Raw genomic sequence first — 13,141 nt, 5'->3', positions numbered from 1 at the left:
TCAGAAGAACCATTAAGAAATGGAGATGGTGGTTTAACAAGTTTGTTGATCTCTGAGAAAAGGGTCCTGGGTTTACATTTTGCTCTGTTTATAATACTAGACAAGTAAGTAGCCCGTGCAGTGTTAAGGGCTTTTTATATTGTGATATACATTCAGAGTATAGGGTAATGAACAAGAAGACAGGTCTTCTTATAGAGGCGTTCAAGACGCCTAGCCTTCGCTTCATTAATCTGAGCTCTGAGGTAAACCAGGGGGAAGAATAAGCTAATGGGACAGTTCTTGTACTTACTGGGGCCAGAGCTTCCAAGACATTTGATGTAGCTTCATTATATGATGAGAGAATCTTACCAGGGCAACAGAGATTAACAGAAAGAGGCAGGGTGGAAGCAGCAATAGCAGTAGAGAAATTGTCAGCATTTATGTTTTTCAAGTTTCGATATGATATTGAAGATTTGGGTTTAGATTTAGCAAGGGGGAGAGAGAAACTAAGATCAATGAGTTTATGGTCAGATATGCCAACTTCGTGACACGACACACACATTATTAATTCCAACAGAGCAGATTAAGCGTTGAGCTGGAGCAGCGGGAGCTTTTCCTGCATACTGACAATGATTGATGTTCTTGGCTGTAAACAGTCAATAAACTGAGGCTTACCGTTCCTGTTGCGTGTGAGTTTGGAAGCTCTGTAATCAAGGTCACACTTTAACACCGCTATCTTCGTCAGTTTCAGCCTCTTTGTTCACAAAGAGCAAGCCTAGTAGCCAAATGAGGCCATGGAGAATGGGGATCTTTAGCACAAGGTAGCTATTTATTAATGTAATTATGTAGTGATATTGTTTATTAATGTTTGATGTATGGTGTTATGTGGTTGTGTCTTCCCTGCTGAAACGTGTTAAATTATTGTCGTAGGTAACTATAGATTTTATATATTTATTATGTGTGTAATGTTGTAAATGGGGATATTATACAGCGTGAAACAATATTTTGTAACTCAGGGAAGGACAATATCAATGGAATGAAATGAAATGTGTGCAGTTGCTGTTATGCTACGAGTGCTTATGGTATGTTTGTAATTTGTTGCAGCAACTTAGTGCTCTAGCGCTAGTTAATTCTAGGTCCAAGATGGCGCCAGTGTACTCGGCATGCCGTCTCTCCTCTGTGTCTTGGTCTGCAGTTCCTGTTCGTTTGGTGTCTGTTCTGTTTGTACTGTGTGCAGTCGTGCACTGGTATCTGGTAGATTCAGTGCTGACTTATGATCGCCAGGCTTTACTTTACATTAAATCCTGCATGGAAATAAGTTACCGGCAAAATTGTCCCGTTCTTTAACCCCGCACTCAATCCCATTTCAGTCATCGTGCGCTAGAGTGCGCTCATCGGTTACCCTGCTGCGTTCCTCCGCTATGGAAACGCCGTAAGAAGAGTGGTTGTCATGGCGGTGTTCGGGTAAGAATCAGACGGACTATTGCTTCTACTTTGCAGTCTTCAGCTCGGTTTCCCCTGGATACAATAACCCTGACGGATTATAATATGGTGAGACGTTCTTGGGACTACAGGTATGGTTTTCATCTCTCAGTCTATCCGTTTCTTGGTGAGCCATCTATCCCTACGCTGCCGCGTTTACGACTACGTCACAGAAAAGTGGAATACTCAAATCTGCGCCAACTAGAGTTGGTTCGGTTGGATCCGAACTTTTCATCGTCACAGTCTTATCTCAACATGGCTCTAGTTAATTCTAGGTCCGTGTGTAATAAGACTTTTATTTTAAATGACTTTTGTACCGGCCGTAATCTGGACATGTTATTTCTGAAAGAGACTTGGACCTGTGCAGGTCAATCGTCAGTCTTTGATTAACTTTGTCCGCCGGGTTACTGTTTTATTAATGCACCACGTCATACTGGAAAGGGTGGTGGGGTTGCTGTGGTTTTTTTAAGAATCCCTCCGCATGCGACCCGTTTCTTTGGGGAATTATTCATCATTTGAGTTACAGTGTGCTGTACTGGACTCGGACTCCACTCCGGTGCTTTGTGCACTTATTTATAGACCACCCAAATATGACAGTGCTTTTATACAGGAGTTTTGTGAGTTTTTAACTCATATAAAGCTATCTTATGATCGGCTGTTATTATTAGGGGATTTTAATGTGCATGTGTGTTGCCAAGATCGACCTTTGGTCTCAGAATTTTGTAACATTCTGGATTCTTTTGGTCTTGTACAACATGTTAATGGAGCAACACATGTTCACGGGCACACTTTAGATCTTATTCTCTCAATTGATGTTGCTGTGGACACTGTAAATATTGAAGATGTCTCTTTTTCTGACCACAGTCCTATTGTTTTTAATGTTCATATGACTTCAGTAGTATTGGGAAAGAATCCGGGATAATATTCTCGCTGTCTGACTTCATCTACTCCTGCTCAGTTTAGTGAAATCTATCTTGCTAATGCGAGTGAAGGTTTAACTCAGAATGCTGCTGACTCCTCGATGGGCCCTGTTACGACCCCAACTGTTGTCTAGGGCAGGGATGTAACATTTAGTGTAAAAGAAAGATAACTCCAGTAGGTGTGTGTGTGGGTAGTAATGACAACCGCGCAAAACTCTTAACGTGAATATTTATTGTACAAAGGTAAGATATAAAGACAAATAAATTTAGTGAAATATTTTAAAGTTTTTGGGTGATAAGTAGTAAAGCAGAAAAAAGTAAAAAGGTGGCTATTTACAGTATTTACAGTACAACAAGGGAACAACACAAAAACCAGGGAAAAGGGACGAGAGTGGTGCTAAATCAAAGAAATCAGCAAAACAAAACAAAACTTACTGTTTGAAAACCCTCTAAGCTAGCTAACAAACCAAAAGGGAATAGAAAGAAAAAGTCTTCAGCGTTTTCACGCCCTACCTAACCTACGCTAACTAGCCAAAATAAAACATACACGGGGTAGCAACCACTCCTAACCTAATGTGTCTAAACAGTGAAACCAAAACTAAGTGTGCAAGGTGGATATCGCGCGATGTGCTTACCTGTCCGCGTTTCCCTGGATAACAGGGATTACAAACAATACGAGGGCAAAGTACAGTAACCGGGGGACAGTATGGCGATAGTGAGATATGATTCAACTGTACAATGACAAACAGGCAGGCAGATACTACACAGATATTTCACAAGCACACCAAAGTCAGTAAATCACAAAAACACAGCAGATAACAAGTAACACGGAAAAGTAGCGAGTCGGGGACTGCAGCGCCCATCCCGGCGTCTCTTTTAAAACTCCGAAAGGTCCGCGATTGGCTGAAGCTGGCAGTGACGTCACATTTATAACCGGTTTGATAGACAGCTCCACTGGCCAATCAGATGAGAAGGCGGACCTAAGAAGGATGACAGGAGCAAAAGACACAGAGAGAACAGAAAGAAACAGCCTGGCACGTAACAGGCCCTGATGAATTGACCTCGATTTTATATACAACTTGTTCTGATATTTTAGATACCATTGCACCTTTTAAGTTAAAATTACCCAGGAAGAAATCTTATTATTGGCTGGATGACAACTCTCGTTCTTTACGTCAGGTTTGTTGTAAAGCTGAGAGGAAATGGAAACAGGATAATTTAACTGTGTCTCATGAGTTTTTTAAAGAGTGTCTGATTAATTTTCAAAATGCTGCAAAATCAGCCAAGTCTACGTACTTTTCAAACCTGATTACTGAGCACTCCCATAGACCTAGGATTTTGTTTTCCACAATTAACTCAATAATTAACCCGGCATGTCAGTTTCATGTGGAATTAGGTAAGTTGTCTTCCTCTGTCGCTCCGATTACCTGTGGAGTGCCTCAGGGATCCATTTTGGGGCCAATTCTTTTTAATTTATGTATGAGACCTATGTGGGATATTATCAGGAAGTATAATGTTTCTTTTCACTTATATGCTGATGAACCCCAGTTATACGTACCCCTGAAAGCTGGTGATACCATTGAACCCCTGTTGGCCTGCCTAGCAGACATTAAGAAATGGCTGTCTGGTAGTTTTCTTAGACTCAATGAGTGTAAAACAGAAGTAATTGCTTTTGGTCCCCTTAAGTTAAGAACTGCCGTTTTAAATGAGCTTCATACACATTTTCCCTCAGTTTCCCCCCAGGTTAGGGACCTTGGTTAGGATTCTGAACTTTGTTTTACGAAGCAAATTAATAATGTAGTTAAAAGCAGTTTTTATCAGCTAAGGATTATTTCAAGATTAAAACCATTCCTGGAGTTTCAAGACCTCGAAAGGGTTATTCACGCATTCATTACTTCTCGTCTTGATTATTGCAATTCTTTATATTTTGGTTTACCTCAGTCATCCATCAAACGTTTACAGATGGTACAGAACGCTGCTGCAAGGCTGCTGACCGGGGCAAAGAAGTCAGATCACGTTACACCAATTTTAGCTTCTCTTCATTGGCTACCTGTTTATTTTAGAGTTCAATTTAAAATTATTTTATTTGTTTTTAAGGCTCGTAATGGTCAAGCCCCATCTTATATTAAGAATTTAATAACTCCCTGTTCATCCTCCAGATCACTAAGGTCCACAGATAAGGCTCTTTTAGCACTTCCTCGTTCTCGACTGAAAACAAAGGGTGTGTGGTATCCTGATGTTATAGTTATCGGCAGTTCTACTCCACACCACAAGAGGCGCCATTGACCTACTTCATCATGTGGGTCCGGGCTTGGGTGATATAAACATACAGAGAGAAAGTGATAACCAGTCGTGGATATGCTCTGTTACTGTGCACTGTTATCTTCATTGTAGTAAATAAATACCAAGTACCGTGAAAGTGCTTGACTCAATCTTTATTGATGAAGTTACCACAGGGTGATAGAGCTTTTTCAATTGCTGCTCCCCGTCTCTGGAATCAATTGCCACTGGACATCCGATTTGCATCTTCTGTTGTAACTTTTAAAACACTGCTGAAAACATACTTGTATTCCCAGGCATTTTAATTCACTGTCATCTTAAATTACTGTCTTTTAATATGTTGTTTTAATGTTGTTTTTGTCTGTGCTCTCTGTTTTATCTGTGCTTTTTATTCTTTGCTTTGTTCAGCACTTTGGTCAGCGCAGCTGTGTTAAATGTGCTATATAAATAAACTTTACTTACTTACTTACTTACTTTTTCCCTATTGTAATTTTACAAATAATATTGTACCTCCAAGTTATGGTATATGTTGTTTATTTGTTTGGTTTGTTTATTTAATTTTTTTTAAGGGGTGGTTGTTTTGTTTTCAGGGTTGGCAGACTGTATTATAACATTGTGCATCACTTGCCCAAAAGTTAGCCTCAGGTGTAGTGTTAGTGTGATTTCACATGTACTATGCAATTTTAGAGTTTCGATTGGGGTGCTGTGGAGATTGAGGTGGTTACTACACGCACGTCCTGATTTTGCCAAGTGGCTGATGTCCTCAGACCAACTTTTTTAATGTTGTTCCTGGAACAACAACTGCCGCTACCAATCAACGCTTGAGGTGTCATCAAATTGAGCCGCGCTCAAAAACTGGGGAGGTGCTTAACGCGAAATTGTTCAACCGCTCCAGGAGTGAAGGATATCAGACAGGTTGCAGATTTATAAGTTGCATCGGTAAGCAAATTTTATAAAATTATGCATTGTAAATGTGTTTCTACTGAGCACGATGTATTGCTTGTAGTTTCGCGAAGAAATAAAATTTGCGCAAAACCAAAGCTGTTAGCTCGCTCATGTAACGTAAGTTAACGAACCGAATCCATTTGCACGCTCGTGGCAGGATGGCGCGCTTGACTGTTTCTCTGTCTGCCCCCCGGGAGATCGTAAAGCCGGATCTGTTCACCCGTTTCGCCCCAAAATATCGCACAATACTATATCATATTTATAATATTATTTATTCTGCAACGCGACGACGCCTTCAGACCATCATTTAAGTGTTGATCTCAGTCATCTTATCATATATATTTATTTTGTAACGCGACGATGCCTTCAGACCATCATTTAAGTGTTGATCTCAGTCATCTTATCATATATATTTATTCTGTACGCGACGATGCCTTCAGACCATCATTTAAGTTTTAATCTCAAGTCATCTTATCATATATATTTATTCTGTACGCGACGATGCCTTCAGACCATCATTTAAGTTTTGATCTCAAGTCATCTTATCATATATATTTATTCTGTAACGCGACGATGCCTTCAGACCGTCATTTAAGTGTTGATCTCAAGTCATCTTATCATATATATTTATTCTGTAATGCAAAGATGCCTTCAGACCGTCATTTAAGTGTTGATCTCAAGTCATCTTATCATATATATTTATTCTGTACGCGACGATGCCTTCAGACCATCATTTAAGTGTTGATCTCAAGTCATCTTATCATATATATTTATTCTGTACGCGACGATGCCTTCAGACCGTCATTTAAGTGTTGATCTCAGTCATCTTATCATATATATTTATTCTGTAATGCAAAGATGCCTTCAGACCGTCATTTAAGTGTTGATCTCAAGTCATCTTATCATATATATTTATTCTGTAACGCGACGATGCCTTCAGACCGTCATTTAAGTGTTGATCTCAGTCATCTTATCATATATATTTATTCTGTACGCGACGATGCCTTCAGACCATCATTTAAGTGTTGATCTCAGTCATCTTATCATATATATTTATTCTGTACGCGACGATGCCTTCAGACCATCATTTAAGTGTTGATCTCAGTCATCTTATCATATATATTTATTCTGTACGCGACGATGCCTTCAGACCATCATTTAAGTGTTGATCTCAAGTCATCTTATCATATATATTTATTCTGTAACGCGACGATGCCTTCAGACCATCATTTAAGTGTTGATCTCAAGTCATCTTATCATATATATTTATTCTGTAACGCGACGATGCCTTCAGACCGTCATTTAAGTGTTGATCTCAAGTCATCTTATCATATATATTTATTCTGTACGCGACGATGCCTTCAGACCATCATTTAAGTGTTGATCTCAAGTCATCTTATCATATATATTTATTCTGTACGCGACGATGCCTTCAGACCGTCATTTAAGTGTTGATCTCAGTCATCTTATCATATATATTTATTCTGTAATGCAAAGATGCCTTCAGACCGTCATTTAAGTGTTGATCTCAAGTCATCTTATCATATATATTTATTCTGTAACGCGACGATGCCTTCAGACCGTCATTTAAGTGTTGATCTCAGTCATCTTATCATATATATTTATTCTGTACGCGACGATGCCTTCAGACCATCATTTAAGTGTTGATCTCAGTCATCTTATCATATATATTTATTCTGTACGCGACGATGCCTTCAGACCATCATTTAAGTGTTGATCTCAAGTCATCTTATCATATATATTTATTCTGTAACGCGACGATGCCTTCAGACCATCATTTAAGTGTTGATCTCAAGTCATCTTATCATATATATTTATTCTGTAATGTGACAATGAATTCAGACTGACAGAAGGTTTTTAATGCCTCTTTATAAAGATCATTATCTTTCCAACTATTCAATACATGCAGAGCTCAGAATCTACATTGCATTTTATTGTTTTGAGATTTTAGTTTTTTTTACATTGTTGGTGTTTGTAGACTAATTTTTCGTTTGTTTCCCTTTGCTTTTAGGTGTTATTCTGTACATCTATAATGGATGATTATATAAAGACAGCTGTGTTCAAAGAGGAGAGATGTAAAGGAAACAACAGAAATACTGATATTACAGTTCATGTTCTGAAAAAGGATTCTGAAGCTTCTAAGTTCATTCAAGATAGGCTAACCACCATAAACACCTCCAAAGATGCAAATTTTAGGATTGTGAATTCTGCAAGTCTGCAAAATCAGAGAGATGGATATTTTTTGTTTACATGCAAACGCTCTGGAGCATGCATGCCCCGAAGTTATCGAGCCAAAGGATGTAAGGCCTATGTTTCCTTTAAAAGGAGGACAGATTGGGTCAATAAACTGGTTATAGTTGAAAGGATTTACAGTATTCATTCAGGACATGACCCAACAAGTTCTTCTGAGGTTCACTCAGAAAAAATTTGTGAAGAGCTAGTAAAGCATATTCAAGATCTTTTATCTCTTGGTGTTAAGCCAGATACAATTCTCCTAAAATCTCATGAATGGTCCAAGGAACAAGGGCATACTGATCTTAACAACCGAGCATATTTTGTTACTCCAAAAGACATAGACAATATTCGGACATGTATGATGCGAAAAAATCAGCAACACAAAGATGATGCCAATAGTACAACACAACTTCTTGAGGGCCCTTTTAGAGAGTGTGTTGTTTTTTATCAGCCTTACAGCCCTCAAACAGATCTTGTCATAGTTTTGCAAACACCATCGATGAGAGACAACCTTCGAGAATATGGAAAAGATATTGTCTTCATGGACGCAACACACTGTGTCAATCAGTATGGATTTCCTTTATTTACATTAATTGTTAGGGATAGCCATGGTCATGGCATACCTGTTGCCTATATGATCTTGGGAAATGAAAAGCAGGCTACAATTCAGCTGGCACTAGAAAAGCTGAAACCAACGTTTTACATAGCTCCAAGGTAATATAAAGTGATGTAAACTAATTAATTTCAAAGGATACAATAATGATGTGTTAAGTGTTTCTTTAATATTAAACTTTTATGCATGTCTTTCATTTTAATTGTCTTTATTTTTAAGAGAGGTCTGAAATAGATTTGAATGGTTTATATAGATTCTAGTTTCTCTGCCTTTAAGCCTAAAATATTTGTATTTTTAGGTGCTTCATGGTCGATAAAGACCAGGGTGAAATCAATGCCATCCGCAAGGTATTCAAAGAGTCAGATGTCCTGCTTTGCTGGTACCATGTCACACAAGTAAGTACTAAGTTAAGTTGAAATGAAAACTGCTATGATTTTTGCTCCTTTTAATAGTAATGGAATAGAAGTGTATTTAATTGTAACATTTACAATGATTACATAATGTCAGATGATTTAAAGGTGGTTTCCTGGACATGGATTAGGTTAAAGGCGCTCTAAGCGAATTCATGCATTTTAGACAATAAAACATTTTTTGTTACATACAGCAAACATCTCCTCACTATCTGCTTGCCGCCTGTCCACTGATCAAACTGTAAAAACCGCAATCTCTGTAGACAGCCCAGGCTCCACAAACTGCAATAAAGACACAGTGGCCAAACCAATAGATATGTATAAAGGCTAGATGTCTCGCCCGCGCTGCTGGCCAATTGAGTGGAACGTCCGCATTTTGGCGGCCATCTTACCACATGACGCTCGCTCACTCGTACGATTGAGTTTTAATGGTACAGGTACTTTTAAATGACCATAACTTGCTTAATTTTTTACAGATTTTCAAACGGTTTGTTTTTTTATAAACGTCAAAGATGTACCTATGACACTGCATGCTTATACTAAAAAAATAGAAAAAATTCATGAAAAATGTTTAAGCATCCAGAATTATAGCCACGTTAATAACGTTTGTAAGAAACCAAACCGTTTGAAAATTGGTAGAAAATTGAGCAAGTTATGGTCATTTAAAAGTACCTGCACCATTAAACTCGATGCTTAGAGTGAGCGAACTGTCTGTGGTAAGATGGCCGCTAGGTGAGGACGTTAGAGACTCCGCCGTAAGACATCTAGCCTTTACATATCTATGGCCAAACCTACCACCACGAAACATAACAAAGTGTTCCAGCCAATAAACGACAAGAAGGATTTGGGGGTGGGTGTTGGTCGCGTTCATGAAAGCACGGAAGGGAGGGGATTCACAGATTCCCTTAGACCGCCTTTAAGACAGTTAATTAGGAAAAATAACTTGTTTAAACAAACATGCCTTACTTAAAACATAACTTGTGTGCATTTTGAAACAAAACAAAGGGCACTGATGTATTTTAAGATGTGTCAGTGCAAACTGTTTTCAGTTCAGACATTATTCAGCTCTTACATTTAGACTATTATAGGACTAGTCTAGTCCCTGTCTGGGATAAACCAACAAGTTTAAATGTGAATGGTCTACTCTAAAATGTCCCAGATGGTCACTTAGTTTTAGACATGGTGTTTGCAAAGTAGCAGGACATTTCAAATATAAGTTTTGTCATAGTTTAATCTAGAGGACTATCTACAGGTGCAAGCAACTACAAATAATTGAGAACAAGTTTTCATTGTAGCCTAGTGGACTATTTTATTAATTCTTTGATTGCTGTGTTGATTTTTTCCGTTAACACAGCATTACTCTCATTTTAGTGCTCAGACTAGTTTAGCCAAATGCATTGGATCAATGGAAGGTTACAGCATAAATATTTTCTTTACATTTTCCCATCATGATTATACACAGGCAGTTATCCGTTGGCTGTCAAGGTCAGAGTCTGGAGTGAGTGGACCTGAGAAGGCAGATACAAGGGGACAAATCATGCAATTGATGGCAGAGCTGAAATCCTGTTCCACGGTGTGTTACTTTTTCATTTACATATTTTCAAATAATTCAATTACAACATTGATAACGTGCTGTAATGCAATATGAACATGCAGTGCCTGGCTTAAGAAAACCTTTTAGATATTGTATAATTTTTTTTTACATAGATTATCATGAAAAACAGCTATCATAATTCAGTTTTTAAAATTCTTTCACATAAGAAATTGTACACCTGAAAGGGTAGATGAGTTGAGTAACACAAACATATAAAAAATATTTCCGTCTGTCCTTGATAAGGTGTGTCAATGTGTTACTGTAAATACAATAAGCATATGGTTATTAAATGTCTTCTGTTTCATATTGGCCTAAATTGTTATAAAACCATCAATCATGAACATGACAGAATCTCAGAATACACAAACTGGGGTCAAGGATTACATAAATGCCCTGGGGTCCGTTTCAGTAAGGAGGTTCAACCAAATCAGAGTTAAAACTTGAACTCTGAGTTGACTTTCTCTGAGATAGAAAAAAACGAGTTTTCAGTTACAAAACAGCTGAACTGAGTAAGTTCAATTGACTCAGAGGTAGGTTGACTCAGAATTAAGCGTGTGCACAACCACTATGTAAAAATGAACACTCAAAATCACGTGATCACGCGCTGTCAAGAGCATGCCACACCAGCAGGTGTTGATACAACTCAAATCGTAAAGCCACCTTGGCCAATCAGAAGCCTAACAAAAGTGACGTTGCAAGGCAAAAACCCTGGTTTTACTGTCAACACGACAACACCGCAACCTGCGTTTCTTAAAATACTCACCCTGGTAGGGGTTTTCCAAAATGTTCTGTTTCAGTGACGTCATATTGCGTTTCTGTGTGGACGGCCGGCCGAACCGCGTAAAAAGTCACGGTGACAAGGCCTTAACCTACTTTCTGGAATGGCCCCTGTAAATCATTTGCAGTTCAAACTAATAATATTGTATTTTTTGTCCATTTTCACAGGAACATGAATTCAAAGAAAAGGCTGGGATATTCCATTGCAGGTTTAAGAACTTAAAAAATGTGTGCATGTATTTCCAGAACCACTGGGAGCCAATTGGTCATCTGTGGTCAGACTTTGGAAGATGCTATAAGCATGGAAACTCTGACACAAACAATCTAATAGAACGGTATATATTTTATGCATGTTCTCTTCATTGCTGATTAATGCCAAATTTTCCAAGATTTTTATAACTTATATTTACTTGTCATTTTTATTATTCAAATTGTTTAATAACATTTTCCGTTGTGTGACAAACTCGAAACGCACATTTAAAATAGCTTTACGCAGCATTTAAATTTTGGTTTTAAAATTCACAATGTGAAAAATTGTGTGTTGTTTGTAGTACTGCTCAACATGTGTATTATGCAATGACTTTAATTGGCTTATTTATTTAGTCCTTCTACTCTTCTGATTTGCCTATTTCTCCCAATCATCAGCTGCTTTCAGCTTGACTACAATTTTTCAAAGAAAACATACTTATGTAAATATGTTTGACTTTTATAACTTGTTAAAGCCTGACTAAACCAATAGTACATTCAAATTTGATCAAGTCTATTACTACTTAACTAATCAAGCGGTCTCTTTTTTTTCCCCTAGTTTCTTCCACCGTTTAAAATACCAGTTCCTCTGTGGTATCCGGAATCGCAGATTGGATCACCTGATTGATGTGCTACTGAACAAGACAGAGAAGTACTTCAATATAATACAGGATCTACAGTCTGTTGGGAGAGTCTATAATCCTCTGCAATGTAAAATAGAAGAAATGAAAAATTCTGCTCAAAGGATGCTAGACAATGGTTGGGCCAGAAAAGTTAGTGTAGCTTCAAGAGAAACGTACATCTACAATGTTCCATCTGAGAACAATCCACATTTAGTTTACTGTGTATGCCCTGCAGAACAGTTCTGCAGTTGTATAGCTGGTACAAGAGGATGTACATGTAAGCATCTAATCTTATTAAGTCTTCTCACTTGTGGTGATAGTGAGACTTTTCCAGACATAAACACACAATTGCAAGCCCATGCCAACAACCTAATTCAAAGGAACAAGTATCGCATTTTATGCAAAGCCTCAAAAGAATTTGAGGTTGAAAGTTTGTTTGGCAGAGCATCATCAAAACCTTGTGTTGGGACAAATGTATGTGAATGCTGTACTTTCTCATATCATAAAAAATGTGCATGTCTGCTACTTGCAAAGGGACTTTTAAATGAGGTATGTGAGACAAAGTCAGAAAACATTGAAAACATTCCAGTGGAGCCTATTCAACATGAAACTGAAGATAAAGATAGGCACAGTTCGACTATTTGGAAACTGGAAAACATACTGAACACTCTACAGACATGGAAGAAAATACCTGAGGATATTGCCCATAAAGTCAATGAACTGGATGTGCAAATACAGAAAGAAAATGTGAACACTCAAAGATTTGAAAAACTTTGTGATGACAACTCGCGTAAAATACGTCCACTATTTACCAATAGAAAAAGAAAGACCAACAGAGACATTGCCACAGAGACAATGAACAATATCACCAGTTTCCCTGTCCAGCCAAGAAGAAAACAAAGAGCAGTCATTGGTCCAAAAAAGAATACCAAAATCAAGGTTTGAACAAAGTCGCATTTATTAAAGACTATTATTTTTGTATGTATGTATTTGTCTCCAATGCTAAATAAAATACA

The 13,141-nt window shown here is 37.9% G+C and overlaps 1 protein-coding gene across 4 annotated transcripts; it reads left to right on the top strand.

The window, feature by feature from the left end:
- Positions 1-5,397: 5,397 nt before the first annotated feature.
- On the top strand, positions 5,398-13,100 carry LOC135760852 (uncharacterized). 4 transcript variants are annotated; one of them, XM_065274864.2, is made up of 7 exons: positions 5,398-5,600; positions 7,639-8,576; positions 8,774-8,870; positions 10,348-10,458; positions 11,503-11,591; positions 11,902-11,945; positions 12,062-12,225. In XM_065274864.2, exons 2-7 carry the CDS (start codon positions 7,660-7,662, stop codon positions 12,076-12,078), a joined length of 1,275 nt encoding a protein of 424 aa, XP_065130936.1. In that variant the 5' UTR covers positions 5,398-5,600; positions 7,639-7,659; the 3' UTR covers positions 12,079-12,225. The 4 variants fall into 4 exon arrangements, with proteins under 4 accessions (XP_065130936.1, XP_065130935.1, XP_065130934.1 ...); XM_065274863.2 differs by having other exon boundaries at positions 11,425-11,591; XM_065274862.2 differs by lacking the exon at positions 11,902-11,945 and having other exon boundaries at positions 12,062-13,100.
- The last annotated feature ends 41 nt before the right edge of the window (positions 13,101-13,141 follow it).

This window comes from Paramisgurnus dabryanus, chromosome 16, assembly GCF_030506205.2.
Source record: "Paramisgurnus dabryanus chromosome 16, PD_genome_1.1, whole genome shotgun sequence".
In the NCBI taxonomy this organism is placed as follows: domain Eukaryota; kingdom Metazoa; phylum Chordata; class Actinopteri; order Cypriniformes; family Cobitidae; genus Paramisgurnus; species Paramisgurnus dabryanus.
This window is presented reverse-complemented; position numbering and strand designations above follow the sequence as displayed.

What these genes read in the sequence shown, in the direction of transcription:
- LOC135760852 (XM_065274861.2), top strand. Translation starts at nt 7,660, where the DNA reads ATGGATGATTATATAAAGACAGCTGTGTTCAAAGAGGAGAGATGTAAA. An exon ending in ACGTTTTACATAGCTCCAAG is followed by an intron (nt 8,577 to 8,773) that starts GTAATATAAAGT and finishes TTGTATTTTTAG; the next exon opens with GTGCTTCATGGTCGATAAAG. An exon ending in AGCTGAAATCCTGTTCCACG is followed by an intron (nt 10,459 to 11,424) that starts GTGTGTTACTTT and finishes CCATTTTCACAG; the next exon opens with GAACATGAATTCAAAGAAAA.